Genomic DNA, 17,274 nt, shown 5'->3' on the forward strand with positions numbered 1-17,274 from the left:
TCCAACAGATTATCCAGACACCTTAAGGCTAGAACACTTTGTTCCAACCTAGGCTTTCTCAGAAGTTAGAACCTGTTTGACTCATCTGGAATGAGCCCTAAATACACATTTGTTGCATTCAGAATCATCTCTCCTTCTGTAGAACCCTCAGAAAGCAGCTGTTGTGTTGATGTTAGTTGGACAAAGTTGTCATTTTGTTGTGGTTTCTTTTTTGACTTTTCAGTGGGTCTTAGGATCACTTTGCTCTTTAAAGGGCACCTCATGCCACTTTACTACACATATCCAAGCTGTCCTCTAGTTTGAAAAAAAGTAAAGCAAGAGAAGTGATGGTCAATATATAGTGCATTTCACTTTTTGTTTTTCATTGTTATTGGCATCCGAGTGGCACAGTATGTCATAGGAATGACCTTAGATTGCTTTTACCAGTCTGGAGACTTTCAAACTGGCTCTTGTGTTTCCATCGCAGACAGGATATAATTTATATTGTCCCATCATTTTCCAGGTATTGTGCTCTGCTTAGATTCTGCCCATAGGTACCAATGTCTTATTCACTGAGCTGTGTTTGTATGATTTTGGAATTTAAGGGCGATGGCTGACAGGCTTTGTCCAATGCTTTCAGATCTTCTAGGTTAAGAGACATACTGTTTGCTCAGCAGACATGTGTTTTTCTGTTGAGTATCATGCCCATATGGCATAACTGGGTTGTGTCCAAATGCCTCCCAATATGTTGTTTTGGATCTTCATGTGTCTCGTATCACGAGGTAGAAGTGATGTTGTGGTGACAGCCAACTAAATAACATATTTGCATTGATTGGATTTCCCATGTGTGTTCTGCATGCTTTTTTTCCTTGGTGATCAGAGCTGTTGTGAGTATTGTGATATCTGGTTATATGACATACATGATCTATTTTAAATCTATTGAATATATTTTACCACATATGTAGCAAAAATCCTCTTAACTTCAGCATGCCTCTTGAACGCAGGAACATTGCAAGGATTTGCAGTACCCTGAGCGGGATCATGTCCTGCTCTACAATTCTAGCAAACGGGGCTATTTTTGAAACATTCAGGAATACTATTGTGCCCCTTTTTGGTGCCACCCCACATTGTGCCGACAATTAAAATTATATAGTACAGAATCTATATGCACCAGAAGGATTTCATCCAGAATATAAAATTCTAAATGAGAAATGCCCTTAGATGCACTCACCTCATCCTGGAAAATGAAAATGAAAGCATATTGCTTCCAATCTTGCTATTAGGGAACGGTCTGAAAAGGTCCTAGCTGCACTGAAAAGCTTATATACATCAATGAGATCCTAAACCATACCTGAAAGATGCTGGAGTTCAACATGACCTTCTATTGGTGCATTCTTTTTTTCATAGGAGACACAACCTTGAAGGAAGCCATTTTGATCATGACCACGAACAGAATTAAGTTGGAATCGTGTGACTGACAATTTAGGTACAGCATATAACAACATTGTATTGTGCTAGACATCATGCGGTTGGTCCAGGAACTAAAAGTGTTGTTATCAGATCCAGAAACTTATTTCATAAGCCTGCAGATGGCCTCATTTGATTGGTCAAAGAAATGGCATCTCTTTCTTCAGACATCTGATTTGCCCATGACCGACTTGTTCGGTCCTGCACTCGTCTACCCTCATTCTTCCAGACTGACCTCTTTTAGTTGTCAGGCGGTGTAGTATTCTACTAATGGCTGTATGTGGCTTGTCTTGTCGACTGGTTTTCAGAAGTCCTTATGCTTGAGCGGTAATGAATCCCAGGTTTTAATTTGTGATCCAGAGTGCCTAGTGTTACTTAACTGTGGGGTCTTATTATTAACTGTGGGAAATAACTAGTGCTTAATTTGTGCCAGTAGCTAAAGGCGGTGGGCACTGGCATTTAATTTTGAGGGTGATGACTTATTTTTCATAAGCAGACATTGACATAGAGCAAGAGAAAGAAAATGAGAAGGAGAAAAAAAGAGAGCTAGAGACATAGTGACAAAAGTAGAATGCAGGAATTAAAAACACCTGCAAGAGATTAAGGGCCATATGTACGAACACTTTTTCCCATAGACACAGAATGGGTAAAAACCTTTGCTTCATCTGGCCCTAAGACACTATAAATGTAGGGTGGTGGAAGAAAGAGGCATGAGGTGAAATAAGGACCAGGCAGTCCAGATATTCAGCAACTCTGGTATTGAGCAGCAATAGTGGTGGGCTCCTAAGTGAACTTTGGGACCAGGGCTTATTTTTTAAAACATATTTATTTTACAGAATAAGTTTAGTTTTAACACAACTAAAGTTTTGGGTTAAAGTTGACACTGCCAAATGGCATGAGACTGAGATAGCTTCTGATGGATCCAGAATAAGACAATGCGGTTTTGTGGTACCTTGGGCAAAGTGTCATCTTGTTCCCTGTTTGAAAAGGGAATCTGAAATCTCCTGGGGGGTGGTTTGGTTGTCTGATCTTGCTATCCCCTTTAACCACTCCTGGTCATAGGAGACCTGCATTGGCATTTGTATGGAAGGAGCTGTAGAGAACTGGTGAAGCTAAAAACTGATGGACTAGGAATATGTCGTTCTAATCCTGGCGTCGTCACTTAAACAAATTCTGTGATCTTGGCAGATCACATTATTCCCATTGCCTAAGTTCCATTAGCTGCAAACATTGGAAACATTCAGAAACAAGCCATCTGTCAGTATAAAAGGCTATGAACAAAAAACGATGTGAACATGTTGAGCTTTTCTGTCTGGCCTTGTATACACCAGATTTGCAAAAAACATTGCTAATGGGTGACTTTTCTCCTTGCTCTCAAGAGCTGCTGCCGCCAGATAACAGGAAAAACATATTGCTGGCTGTTGTTTATGGGATCATTTGTTGATGTCACTGGAAGTTAGCAGAACCAATCCTTGTGGCGGCAGTGGAGAGTTACTTTATCTGAGCTGGAAATATCCGAGTTCTGCCAATCCATAGGACAGGTCTGGTGAAGTGATAAATGCGAGGTATTCCAATGCTCACGTGTTTTAAGGTGTTTTTGGCAATATATTGTTTTTTACATGAAACCTTCTGCAATCCATGATAAATTCCTAACATAAACCAATAGTAAAAAGCCCCATAAGAATAATTTATTATCCATAGTTCAGAAAAAGTTTAATTGGTGGATTGATGGCTGTAGATAGATCAAATATTGATGGTGAAAAGAGTACTAAACTCCAATGAATATGTCACTGCTTATGGTCAGCCCTCTATTCAGATGTCTTTACTGGTTTTAGCTTGTTCTGGAATCTATCTATCTATCTATCTATCTATCTATCTATCTATCTATCTATCTATCTATCTATCTATCTATCTATCTATCTATTCACTGAAAAAAACAAAGGTTAAAGTAATGTTATAGTTAGGTAAATATGTCAGTGACAACATTAATGTTTGAACTCAAAAAGCCACAGAAATTCACCACTTATGTGTAGCAGAGCTAACTATAACTAGTGCAGCCGCCATGCACTGCTTATGACCTCACATATTACATCACTCATGACATGTTCTATGTCAGCATTTATGATATCACTGATGACATCTCAAATTCCATCATTGATGACATCTTGCAGCCAGGCCCTGCTTCCAGCTCCCCACAGTCAGCCAGCCTCAAGCTGCAGACATCTTTTGGCTGTGTGCGGCAGGGTGTTGGCCACAAGTCTTGGCCTGGCGACAGGCCCTGTGGCCAGACGTCCAGTAGGTTGGTAACCCTACACCACACACAGCCTTTGATGTGTCCAGGGTAGGGTTGGCTTTTGGTACCCAGGTATCCCATCCCGTGGGGCAAAACATAGATATTAAGAGGAGAGGACATGTTCTATTTCCATTCCTGCATCAGTATGGGCGGGGAAACTAAATACAGGTCTGTTCCCAGCCAGCAGAAGGATTTTTAAAGCTCCTGCCCGCTCGGAGTAGACTTTGTGTTTGCTCCCGTTTGATGAGAGATTTAAAAATGCTCCCGCCAGATGGGACAAAACATGCTTCCCTGCCCTCAACAGTGTGGACAGGGAAACCACTGTGCCCTGGGAAAGGTCTCCCTGGTACACAGCAAGTGAGCCGGCCCCAGGGGATGGGGTCCCTGAGGCCATTAAAGGCTCAAGGAGGGGGGGCTGCCCGGTCCCCCTCCCTTTTTTTTAAAGTCATGGCCTGGGGATAGGGTCCCCAGGGCCATTTAAACACTCAGAGAGTGGAGCCGTGTGGCCCCTACTCCCCTTAAAAATACTTTGGCCCTGGGGGATGGGGACCTGGCTAGGGGAGGGGGACCGGGTGCCCATCTCCTCATAATAATTAAACTGGGTCCTAGGGGAGAATATCCATGGGGACGAAAACTGTTTGGGGAGAGAGCAGCACAAACCCCTCCTATTAATCCATTAATGAAAGAATGCAGCCCTGGGCTGCCATATGTATGTATGTATAAATATTTTTGCTGTGATCCCGCTCGAGTCCCATGGGATTGAGGCAAAATTAGATGATTTTTCTTTTTTTTCAGTTTTAGCACCAGCGGTGCTGGGGCAGGTCTCTCTGGGTCTCCTTACCTAAGGGCCACGAGAGAATTTCAACCCCTTAAAAATTCTGTTTAAGAACAGGACAGGGGACTAAGTCCCGGAGTTGTGTAATGGCTGCCAGCAACATTTTTCGCTTGTTCCTGGCAGCTAATCCATATGGAAGTGAGGCTTAAAATAGCACACATACTATACTAAATTTACTTCCTTAAGATAATTTCAGATGTGACGCTCAATTTAAATTAGGCACTGTGAAGTAAAGTGACGTGCATAGGATAAAATATTTTGGTCAAAGAGAAAGTATGAATTTGAAAGAAAGTTTTCACATGACACATTGTACATTTCACCTACTGGATAAATATCTCCCTCACTCTTCATTTATCACCAAAAGACAATGGTTTGTGTACCATTATTTCTTGACCTAAATTAGAACTCTGTGTTCAGTAAATACAATTATCTCATAATAATGGATTTTGACATTAACTTATATAAAATGTTATAATATCTTTATTTAAAGAAGAACAAAGTTAAAGGTAAGGGAAGGCAGAGCCTATTTCTATATTGCTATCACTGCCGTCAGCTGACTTAAACAGTAAAGAGGGAAAAAGAAGGGTCAACACCTCAATGGCCATTAATTAGCAAAATAGAGGACTCTGACTTGCTACAAGTCTGCAGGTAAACGTGCGAATTGCAGCTCAGCTATTGGGTGCTCACTTTTCATGTGATGAGTCTTTTGTTGTCTTTTAAAACAGATGTTAGGAGAAGAAAGGTAGTGGCTAGGATGCTTTGCTTCACTCGCCAATCCACATGCCACAAGGGCTAAGCCAGGGCTAGATATTCAGCCCAAGCCAAGGTCGAGCCTTGCTTAGCTTGCCGAGGTAATGGAGCACAACTAGCACAAAAGCCAGATTCAAATTCAGTTCCTTTGCCTTCACGGTCAGCAATATAGTCACTAGATGGTCCTTCTTTTCTTACCAAAGTACTGCACTTTGTTTTGCGCCTTTCTTTCTGCATTTCTGTATCCATTGTTTCCGGAAGAGCCTTGACTTTCCTTTGCTGAACGGTCCATAATATGGACACTTTTCATTCCCCCACCACAGCACACACATTTGTTGGAGAAAACCTGGTGTAAAATGGGTGAATAGTATACAGGCTATGAACATTTCGAGACAAGCTTCTCGCTTAGGAGGTTGTTCAAAGAAAGAGGTAAAAACTAGGAAAATGTATAATATTGTCTCACAGACACAGTGGAAAATTAGATGGCCTGGTCATCGTTTCTGCCTTCAATGTCCATCTATCTAGGAAGGTAATGTTGTGGAGAAGTGGTGGATGTATGGAAGATTTCAAACTTTGGGACGTTATGATATCAGTGCATGCAAATGTCTGACCAAATGCCTATGCAAATATTATAAATGTATCATTCTGAGCAACAGTGACATGAAAAAAACAGGATTAAATTTTCAGAATTATGGATATGGCAATGAATCCCATTAAGCAGAGCTTGAGAATAGATTTCCTGCATGGCTCCTCAATTCAACATTTAAGCTATTTTATATGGATCTGATGCTGAAAAAGGTCTAAATAAGTTCTGTAAATGCTTAACCAAAGATTTGACATTGTTAATGTATTCAGGACAAACTCTAATAATCTCTTTCCCATGCAACATGATGCCTATGGTTTTTAGACTTTTCACCTATCTATGGCATGATGTCTGTTTTAAAGGGGCTGGATAACGATCTATAATGCTCTACGTTAACTATCATTTTGTTACAAAAGTGGCTTATACTCACTAATAAAGAATATTGTTGCCCCTTTTCTTGCCAGCACTGAATGAATGTACCTTCAGAGAAACAAATATACCAGTGTTTCTGCACAACAATACATTCTTAGGTGTGGAACCCTCTGAGGGGCTCAAGCCCACCCAATCTACCCTATGAACAAGTCAAGTCATGTTTGTTTTCAGAGTAACTTCTCAGGCCGTATTTGGATGTCAGTGACATCAACAAGAATATTTATACACTTATTTATAAAAAAAAGTATTGCATGAGTCTAGACATGCGACCACCGAACCCACACACCCCAAGAGTCTCAAGTTGACCACCTCACCAGCCTTTCCAACACCAGAAAATGTTTCCCCTGAAGTTGTCCTTGCTACCCCTGGTAGAACTTCCCCCAGGACATTCTCTCTAGATCCTTTAGTACAGAGGGAGCCTCAGGCTAACTTATCAGTTGAGCCCCCTAGAATAGCAGCGACCCAGAGGCAACCCTGTTGAAGTCATCTCCCCCAGCACCCTTTGGGATATGGCAACTAGGCCATACCTTGGTCCCCTGGCACAAGCTTCATCCTCCCCACTTCCCTAGGTCAGTGCCATAAAGTACATGTGAAGGTTAGAGACCGTCCCTGTAGCACCCAACCCAAACACTCGATCACCGCAGGACCATGGCTCCTACTTCAGGGAAACATACAACTGAATTCAGAGTTCACCTGGCTTTTGAGTAAGTGATGTCAAGTTGTCTACCAATTGTTGTGGCCCATCCTGAGCCTATCCACCACAGGCTTCGATGGTTGACAGACCGACAAAGAACTCCCCACTCACCCCCGACCGCCAGGTCCTGGTCAGGCTACAAAATCTGCTGCAATGCAAAGGCCAGCAATGTGTGCATGCACAAATAGCTCATTACCCTGAGGCAGCAAATGCACACCATCACTATGAAAGTATAGGTCCCGACCCAAACAGCAATGAGGTACAGTGCTTAATATGTCCTGCGTGAGCACATATTAGGCAACCATTTCAAATGGCTATTGAGGCACCCAGCCACTTCATTCAGCCTCTGGATGATGACCCCCCATCTTCAATATTCTCCAGGTATTGTGTGTAATCATGCAATAACAGCTCCTGGAACTCTCTTTCCCAACCAAGATATCTCAATTATGGGCTGCTCATAGCCACCCCACACCCCTACAACTGCCAAGTCAATACCACTGATGTGCAGTATAATTAGAACAGGAGGATTTGCTGTTTCTTAGGCACACTGTCGCAAATCATTGATACACAATCAGAACATGCAAAGACCTGCTTCGTGCATCTTCCTTGCAAAGTTGCCCTGTTTGAACGCAACACCTGTTCTTCTCACAAAAAACATGACTGAGGACTCAAATGTAGGCTAAAGCTGTATGACCTAATGCATGGCATTTGCGAGGGAGAACAAATCAATTGGTATAAAATCACCCTGAGCAAAATGTTAATTACACTGGGGTAATTTATCTAATTTTGGGAATTTTGCATTACACTTGTTACACTAAATTCCAGAAATTACGTCAATATGCAATTTCTCATAATTATGTGCCTTTTATGGTAAAAATGTACCCCAAAATGCACCAGTCACTGTAAACATTTACTGTGAACGCATGCAAACAACAAATTGTGAGTGGCAGTTGTTTGCAGTGCTTTTGTTAAATGTGTTCTTACATTACAGACTGGGGTGAGGGCGTGTTTCATTCTGAAATATAGATTATAATAATGGATTTACATTTCACATAATTTCACATATTTTGCTGAAACTTTGCGTTACTTCCCGAAGTCATGTTGCACAGATTTCACACACCCCTAATCCTAAAATGCATACAGTAATCCAAAATAAATCAGTGACAAGTGATGAGAGGAGGGAGGGCAATAGTGCAGGGTCCAGATACCGAGGCGTGCATAGCGCTTGCAACAGTTAGACCGCTGTCTCCTGACCCTTTTTACAGTACCCACATCCCATGGACGCCCCAATCCTAATAGAGTGGGAGTTGAATCCTAAATCGTCTACTCCTGCAGCCCATAAACACATGGGTAAGAACCTGCGATGCTATAGTAGCCCCTTTAAAGAAGCAACGGGGCAACCCAAGAAACCATGTGCATGCATAAGTACCATCTGTTCACCCTTTCCTAACTGGTCTGTCTTGGACCTTGGGAGAAGGAGCACTATAGCCTATCCCACTAGGACATATGGTGCAGGAGCAAACCTTCTTGAATATCGGACTTGGACCTGGCTATCAGCTCGGAGATTTGAAAGGCTCTATAGAATACCAAGGAAAAAGTGGCTTAGAACAGGAAAACCTCATCTTTTGAGCTGCTGATCTGGGGAAAGAACTACAGATTGTCGCCAGATTCCTGCCCGTCTAGCCACCTCCAAATCTTCAGGGTTTTCCAAAAGGAAAAAGATTGCAAGTAATCCACAAAGCCTGCAATTGTTGCAACAAATAGTAATACCAACAAATAATGATATGCAAATTTGGCAGAACTGTCCTACTGTCACAAGTACTGCAAAAATTCCACCCAATTTTCCAAAGAAAAACTTCCTCTCCCTCCTTCCCAATTGCGAGGCATCAGAAAAAGACAATTAGGACTGTAAAGTGCCCCCAAAGGTCTCCCTTGTCATAGGGGCTAAGCTGGCTGCAAAAAGATCAGGTTGGACTTGGCACCAATATTCCAAAGATGTTCTGGGAAAGTAATGGCCTCTTCCGCTGATCCAGGATGAAAATTCCCGATTTCCTGCAATTTAAAATGAAATAAGGCATCGACTGCATTCTTGCTCTACACACATTTTTTTTTTAAAGACATCTCAATACCACCTCTTTGAGGAGATTCAACACCCTTTTGCACTGGAATGTTCATACAATTCACCACCAACCTGCAGTGTGACCAAAATATGACCAACTGATTGTGAAAGCGCTCGGTTCATATGTGGAAGGCTATCGATATGGAGAACAACTCTAGAAATGTGCCATTCCCAACAAGGCTGTTTTCAACCCATTGCCTGGGCCAAAGCTGTTCTACCCTCAAGATGGTGCACTGCCCGCTGCATTATTGACAAGCCCAAACTCAACAGACTATGAGGTGGTCAAACAAAAATTCCACTGAAATTCTCTAGAAAAGTCAGCCATATTCCAAAATTATGCTTCAATTATGCTGGTAGGTGGGTGGATCCTATGATGTTTTGCTTTCAGACCTGAGCTCACGTAAGCATGGTCTCTTGAGAAAGGAGCAGTCCATTTGTATGATTTGTAAAGGAAAATTAATTTGCCGACCAACACATGCAACTGAACGAGCATTACCTTTTGCACTTTTAAGCAGCTCTAAGAGTAGTCAAATGTTCTCAAATGGGGATTCAGGAAATGCCCGAAATACCACGGGTGGGAGAGCTTTAATATCATGCCCCAATCCCTCAGCACTTTTGCTCTATTTTGTCCTTAGATTTCTTGAACTATTTAAACTCTAAGTTGCCTGCAATCCCACAAAATGAGCAAATGTGTTTGAATCTGCAAGTGCCAGCTTTTCTCATTGAATGCCCAACATGCACCCTTTTTATCTCCTGCAGTGCCTGCGGGCTGGAAGGGTTGAGTCACACTCTTATCCTTCTTCAGCATCATGCATTGCACCCACACATTCACACCAGTCTGATCCCAATATATGTTTGTATTTCAACCTGAAATCCTTAGCCACTCTTTTTTTCCCCAATGCCCTGTCTTTCTAGCATGCTTCCGACAGTTCCTCAAAGGCTCCCACAAACTTTTTCTGAGCGAATGACATCTGTGGCCCAATGAGGGCCACCTTTCGAAGGATGATTGACTGATAAGTATTGTACTTCTTTACCCAATGCACCAGTGTCTCTGTCACGTTGTTTTTTTTTTTTTTTACTTATGCCATTTACAAGCCTAAGCATGCCCATCTCAATAAAAAAATAAAGCCCACTCCTTAGTTACACACAATAAGCGAGTACAACTTGTTACCTTGGGCAAAAATTGAATTTGTCAACAACATGTACACGTTTGGTCCACCAATATGTGTGGAATGGGGTTAACAACACAATATTACAAAATATTACATGCCTGAAACTTCTGCTGCAAAAAAGTTTCATTAATACTGGCACATAACTAGCAGGAAAATGCTGGCCCACTCCTTTCTACTTGCATGTACCAGGCCAAATGTAATTAAAATAAACTGACTGCCCCACCTCTCACCACAACCCCACCAAGGAACCGAGCAGATAACACGCTGCAATGAAGTATACCTTCCTACTGCACACGCCCTGACTAAGGGTGGGTGTAACTTACATAATTCCATGTAGTGTAATCGCCTGGAATGATCTAAAAATTCCACACAATTATGTGGAATTATGGAGAAGAGTAATTCTGCATTTAGAGCTACTTTCTTAGTACAAAAATGCCTCTCTCATCTAAAATGGACACGAGGATAAATTTTGGGCTAAGAAATAGCGCCAAATGTAAGAGAAAAATAATAGCAGTACGAGCAGCCGCTTGAACTTATTAAATGTGCGCTTGGGGTATTATTGTCCCCCAACATGCACTTAGCATTTAGCACTAGTTTCTTATAGTAAAATAAACCCATGCATCAAAAATGGATTTGATTATGTATTTTGTGCAAAGAAAATAATGCAAAATGGAGACCAATATGAACAGCAGTGTGAGCTTGTTGTTTCTGTGCTAATGTTACACACTGATTACTCTTAATTACTTTAGTGAGCATAATGACATAACTATTTTAATTCTGTGTCAAAGAGTAATGCTGAATTACCAAAATGACTCTTCCCAGAACCAAGTGTCCATGTCTCCTGGGCCATATGGTGACTAACTTTATGGTGGCCGACTTTACAAAGCCTCGCCACTCTGGGATGTTTCACCTAAAGTTCTCCTGCTGACAGAAAACCAAGCAGTTTCACATCCCTATGTGGACTGAGGGATTGCAGGAACGGACATCCACTGTTTTTTTCCCAGTGCCTTGTCACTGCCCATCTCTAATTGTAATTCTTAGAAGATAAAAGCGTGTCTGGTTCCTCTTGCTAAAATCATTCCTTCCATTATCATGGTGCCGAATAACTAAAAAAACAGGTTTGAATCTTGGTGTCAGCTCAATATCTTGTGATTCTCTGCAAATCACTCAATGTGACATTGTGTAAAGTAATTGGTGCTCATGTAAAGTACTCCAGTACCTTCTGGTCAAGTTTTCATTATGTAATAACTGCAGAAAAAATACACAAAAAGGTAAGAAGAAAGAGTTTACATAAGGAAAGGCAAAAAGATACCCATTTATTGGCTGATTGGTACAAAGTGAAACCAGAAAATCTAGATAAATTGCAGCTTCACTGCTTCAATTGTGTGATCTCTGGCAAATATTTTATAAGACCATAACACCTTTCTCATGAAAGCCATTTCAAATATGTGAGTTCAGAATACCAGTTGTACAAAAACTTATTGTGTTTGATTTAACAGACCACAATGTTGCTATATAATTCAGGCTATGTGCGGGTTCACCCGACAACTGTCTTGCCTCTTAGTTCACTAATCGTTTATGTTTAAAAACATTTACTTCCTAGTGCAGAGCTATAATGTGAAGTAATAATGATAAAGCTTCCACATGTTAAAGAAATATACTGCTTTAAATTTTGAAGAAACGTTCTAACATTTTACGTGATGTTGATTTTCGTGATTTACATAGCAAACATTTTCAGGGCTCGGCTCGTGCACATGCTCTAAGAACTGAGCCAGACGCTTGGCTCGGCTCTCACTGTTAATTTGTTAGCTCGCACTCCCTCTACTAAAAAGGCATCGGTTAATAGGGTTATCTGCCAATTTCCTAGACTGCCAGCATACCTCTGTTATAAAGATAAAACCTGATTTTACATATTATCCACTTCTCTTTCCCCACCATTGCCATCTACCCAGCTGAAAGTGAGTTCAGCAAATAGGCCAAAATGCCAGCAAAGCCAAGATTAGGCTGAAATTACAAATGAGTAGATTTTGTGCAACATTTGCACCACTGGAGATTAAAGACCAGAAAAAAGGTAATCAACGCAATATGTCCTCTGTTGAGTAAAATCTGTTCCTGTTCAGAGAAATATCTCTCATTACAACACAGGTAACTCTGCCAAATTAGTTGTGGGTAAGCCACTGAAGGCTTGAGCCAGATGCCCAGCTCTGGCTTAGCTTGATGTCTTCTTGGAACCTCAAGCCAAAAACAAGCTAGGCCTCATGTAATAGATGCCCATTTAGTGGCTCAGGATTCATCCTGGCTTCCCGGATTGACCAAATGGTGTGATCCTAAATGATTACTTTGTGTCACTGTGCCTCTTTCTCCTTCATCACTTGAGAGCACCTTGAAATACATTAGTTCAAAGTGTGCATTGTACAAAATCATCTCTTGTACAAGATTGAATAGACTATAATGCTTCTGCATCTATGACACCAATAACCACATATATAAGACACATAAATAACTAACTTGCCTTTTGGTTCCATAATGGCATCATCGCTGGGAGGAAGTAAGTGCCTGGATGTTTTCAGTGCAGGGATTGTATTCGAATGTTCTAACTTGAAATGCTTCTGCATGTTGAAAATATTTCTGTTCCTAATTATAGTAAGGATCTAGTTTCCATAGAAAAAATATTTTTTTACTTGCCTATATCTTTAGTGCTGGTTAATGGATCTCCACAAAATTTTCCCAAAAAAATACAATGCTCACACCAGCTGCTGTCTGGAAAGTTTCGGGGTGATCGGTCAAGGGGGGGGGCCGAGAAAAAGGGGCATGCCAAAACGTGTTAATTTCCATAGATATTTTGAACAGGAATAGAGGCCGAACCGTTGGATGGAATTACACCAAATTTGGCAGAAAGCTACCTCTTGGTCCAGAAAGAGCCCTTTTTGTTATTTTGGTGTAAATCCATTCAGTAGTTTTTGAACTATTAAAGAAAAAACTAATTTGTATATAGGGATGTGAAGTTTCCGCGAACCCTATCGATCTTGTGATGAGATCTGGTTGGCTGCGAACACTTCAACAATGAAAAAAAGACAAAAAATGAGAAAAGGGACCAGGGTAGGGACACCCTGGTCCCTTAGCTCTGGTACCAGGGTGCCAGGGGGACCCCCCGAGGGAAAAAGCACTTTCTAAAAAAAAAAATTACTGCAAATTTGCGATAAGGTTGAACATCCACAGCAATTTGTTTTTAACAAAATGAAGCACGGTCTCCTGTGCTTGTTTTAATAAAGCCCTTGGGTGGGCCAGTTCCTGGGGGCATGTTAAAAATAAAGGTGGGGGTGCACAGGGCCCCCCTCCTAGGCTTATTTGTGGCTTATTTATGCCCTAGGGATCCACCACCTTGCCAGGGCTTAATCTATATAGACTGCGGGTGGGCAGGCCATTTTGGTCACAGAAATTGAACCTCAGCAGGAAGCACTTACAAACATAAACATAGCAGGTGCCCTAGTTGAAGCTCCACTTTTGGAAAGGCCAAATGATCCTAACTCCTGGGATTGGTGAAGGCAAAGTAAGGGTGTTTAGTCCATGATTCCATGTTGAAACAGGATCTGAAATCCTTTGTGGAGGTGAATGCATCTTTAATCCATTGGAGCACAATCAGACCCTCTCACACCCACCCTCATACCCACGTAGACCCTCTCACACACACAAACCGAAACCCAGACAAACACTCTCATAGCCACTCTCACACCCAGAGACACATTCTCACACTCAGAGAGACAGGCCTTGCAGCCAACTCCCGCTGTGCATGGCAAAAGGCCATGCTCAGCATGAGGTTGGGTGGTTAGCCAAGCCTATGCAAAAAACAAAGGAGAACTCTGGGAAGTTCCCAATTTTAGGTGGAGAGCTGCTCTAGTAAGGAGCACCCTACAACACCAGCGACACTCTAAATTTGCTCACCTCAAATGTCTGCTTATCTAGCAAAGTTTTTAACCATAGGATCAGCACAGTGCTATCCTCGCCGAGCTAGATAGTGACAAAGGGGGTCATTCTGACCCCGGCGGGCGGCGGGAGCCGCCCGCCTGGAGGGAACCGCCAGAAGACCGTACCGCGGTCAAAAGACCGCAGCGGTCATTCTGGGTTTCCCACTGGGCTGGCGGGCGACCGCCAAAAGGCCGCCCGCCAGCCCAGTGGGAAACAGCCCTCCATGAGGATGCCGGCTCCGAATGGAGCCGGCGGAGTGGAGGGTGTGCGACGGGTGCAGTGGCACCCGTCGCGTATTTCAGTGTCTGCAATGCAGACACTGAAATACAAAGTGGGGCCCTCTTACGGGGGCCCCACGACACCCCTCACCGCCATCCTGTTCCTGGCGGGCGGAACCGCCAGGAACAGGATGGCGGTGAGGGGGTCGGAATCCCCCATGGCGGCGCAGCAAGCTGCGCCGCCATGGGGGATTCCCAGGGCAGCGGAAAACCGGCGGGAGACCGCCGGTTTTCCTGTTCTGACCGCGGCCGAACCGCCGTGGTCAGAATGCCCAAGGGAGCACCGCCAGCCTGTTGGCGGTGCTCCCGCGGTCCCCGGCCCTGGCGGTATTTACCGCCAGGGTCGGAATGACCCCCAAAGTCTTTTGCCATTTGTACAGCAAAATCTTTAAGCATAGGATTGACATAGTGTCATCCTCGCTGAGCTGTAAAATGACAAAAGCCATTTACCACTCCAGGCACAGTATTACAGCTTTGGACCTGTCAAATACCATCCAAGCCAACCTGGAATGAGTAAAGCAACCCCTGACACGTGTTTCGCTCTCATTAGAGCTCTTCAGAGGGGTATAGCTTTGTCCAGACACAAGGGAGCACCCAGTATAAGTCAAACCAAGGCCCTTTCAGGGTTAGAGTGACGCATAAATTATGCACAAAAAAAAGGAGAACTCTGGGAAGTTCCCAATTTTAGGTGGAGAGCTGCTCTAGTAAGGAGAACCCTACAACACCAGCGACACTCTAAATTTGCTCACCTCAAATGTCTGCTTATCTAGCAAAGTTTTTAAGCATAGGATCAGCACAGTGCTATCCTCGCCGAGCTAGATAGTGACAAAGTCTTTTGCCATTTGTACAGCAAAATCTTTAAGCATAGGATTGACATAGTGTCATCCTCGCCGAGCTCTAAAATGACAAAAGCCATTTACCACTCCAGGCACAGTATTACAGCTTTGGACTGGTCAAATACCATCCAAGCCAACCTGGAATGAGTAAAGCAACCCCTGACACGTGTTTCGCTCTCATTAGAGCTCTTCAGAGGGGCATAGCTTTGTCCAGAGACAAGGGAGCACCCAGTATAAGTCAAACCAAGGCCCTTTCAGGGTTAGAGTGACGCATAAATTATGCAAAAAACAAAGGAGAACTCTGGGAAGTTCCCAATTTTAGGTGGAGAGCTGCTCTAGTAAGGAGCACCCTACAACACCAGCGACACTCTAAATTTGCTCACCTCCTGTCACTATCTAGCTCGGCGAGAATAGCACTGTGCTGATCTTATGCTTAAAAACTTTGCTAGATAAGCAGACATTTGAGGTGAGCAAATTTAGAGTGTCGCTGGTGTTGTAGGGTGCTCCTTACTAGAGCAGCTCTCCACCTAAAATTGGGAACTTCCCAGAGTTCTCCTTTGTTTTTTGCATATATATATATATATATATATATATATATATATATATATATATATATATATATATATTAGATGAGTATTGAATAACAAATATTTTGTAGCTTTTAGAGCCAAGCCCTTAGCTTGTCTATCACTAGGCTCACCCAATTAATTGGCTCAACCACCAGCTATAAACATTGTATTTTCACATGTAATTACCTTTTTTTTTTAAAGCCATCTACCAAATAGAATCATTCTATGTAACAGTATTTGTGCGCTGTAGGGCACTTGCTAAAAATGTTAAGAGAACAGTCCCTGCAGTAAAGGTCGAAATGTCCTTTTCTGCAGATGAGTATTTTGACAACCCCACTTAATACTCTGTATGTAGGCTTCTCCACGAACGTATGAAACTATGTCTCCGCATTCTGCCACCACGTCTGACATTCACCCTTCATTAAACAGCTGCTATCTGTTTGAATCAACATGGTTTGTCTTCCTGACCTGACAGCTTCCAAATGCGATCCATGAATAATTGACGACCCAGACATCATTTCCCTCTGATATGAAGCAATCAATAAATTTGCAGTGTGGCGGGGAACAGCTGTTACCACCAGTCCATTAACGAGACTTTCTCCCCTTCCTGTTCCATTTCAGGCTCTGCTTATTACGACAACGTACGCCCGCTGGCCTATCCCGACTCTGACGCCGTGCTCATCTGCTTTGACGTCAGCCGACCGGAGACTCTGGACAGTGTGCTTAAAAAGGTAAGAGCTGGATTCCTCCTCACTGGGTCTCTTGTGGTGGGTGACGACCAGTGCAGGTGCAAGCAACTCAGAAGTGTATAGACAGTGCCTAATTTGTAAGAGAACTGGTTTTCAAAGCGCTCCTCAGAAGCCCTGGCAGGTGCTGTTAACTGTCGGCGCTTCTCATACCAAGGCTGGGTTGCGTTAAAATCCGCACAGAGCTCCTTAATCCGCTACTAGACTCTCCCTGCCACGTTATCTCAATCTTTCAGGTTTCTGCTTTCTCCTTTTGTGACATTTTTGTCGACTTTTTCTCTCCCAGACCTTTGTAAAAGTCTGATTAGGTTAAAAAAAAAGTGAGTACCGGCCCCCACATATGAGTGCTGGTGGTCTCCACTGACAACCACCAACTGAAATCAAGCACTGTTATACACAGGCAGCCATAAGGCAATGGCATCAAGTTATATAGTAATTGCTATGAGCTGTACTGATATGACTAGTGATTCTAGTACAAACATTATAAGGGCCACATACATATTTTTATTTATAAGCAGTAAAAATGCTCTTTTTAGGGACAGAAGAATGGTATTC

General features: G+C 42.7%; 1 protein-coding gene across 1 annotated transcript in view; it reads left to right on the forward strand.

Moving 5' to 3' along the window:
• RND2 (Rho family GTPase 2) overlaps nt 1–17,274 on the forward strand; it is a 178,143-nt gene that overhangs the window by 85,393 nt on the left and 75,476 nt on the right. Inside the window, exon 3 of the mRNA XM_069237760.1 lies at nt 16,595–16,704. Coding sequence (XP_069093861.1) covers nt 16,595–16,704 — 110 coding nt within the window. The remainder of the gene's footprint in view (nt 1–16,594; nt 16,705–17,274) is intronic.

The sequence above is a fragment of the Pleurodeles waltl genome, chromosome 6 (assembly GCF_031143425.1).
Source record: "Pleurodeles waltl isolate 20211129_DDA chromosome 6, aPleWal1.hap1.20221129, whole genome shotgun sequence".
Classification (NCBI taxonomy): Eukaryota; Metazoa; Chordata; class Amphibia; order Caudata; family Salamandridae; genus Pleurodeles; species Pleurodeles waltl.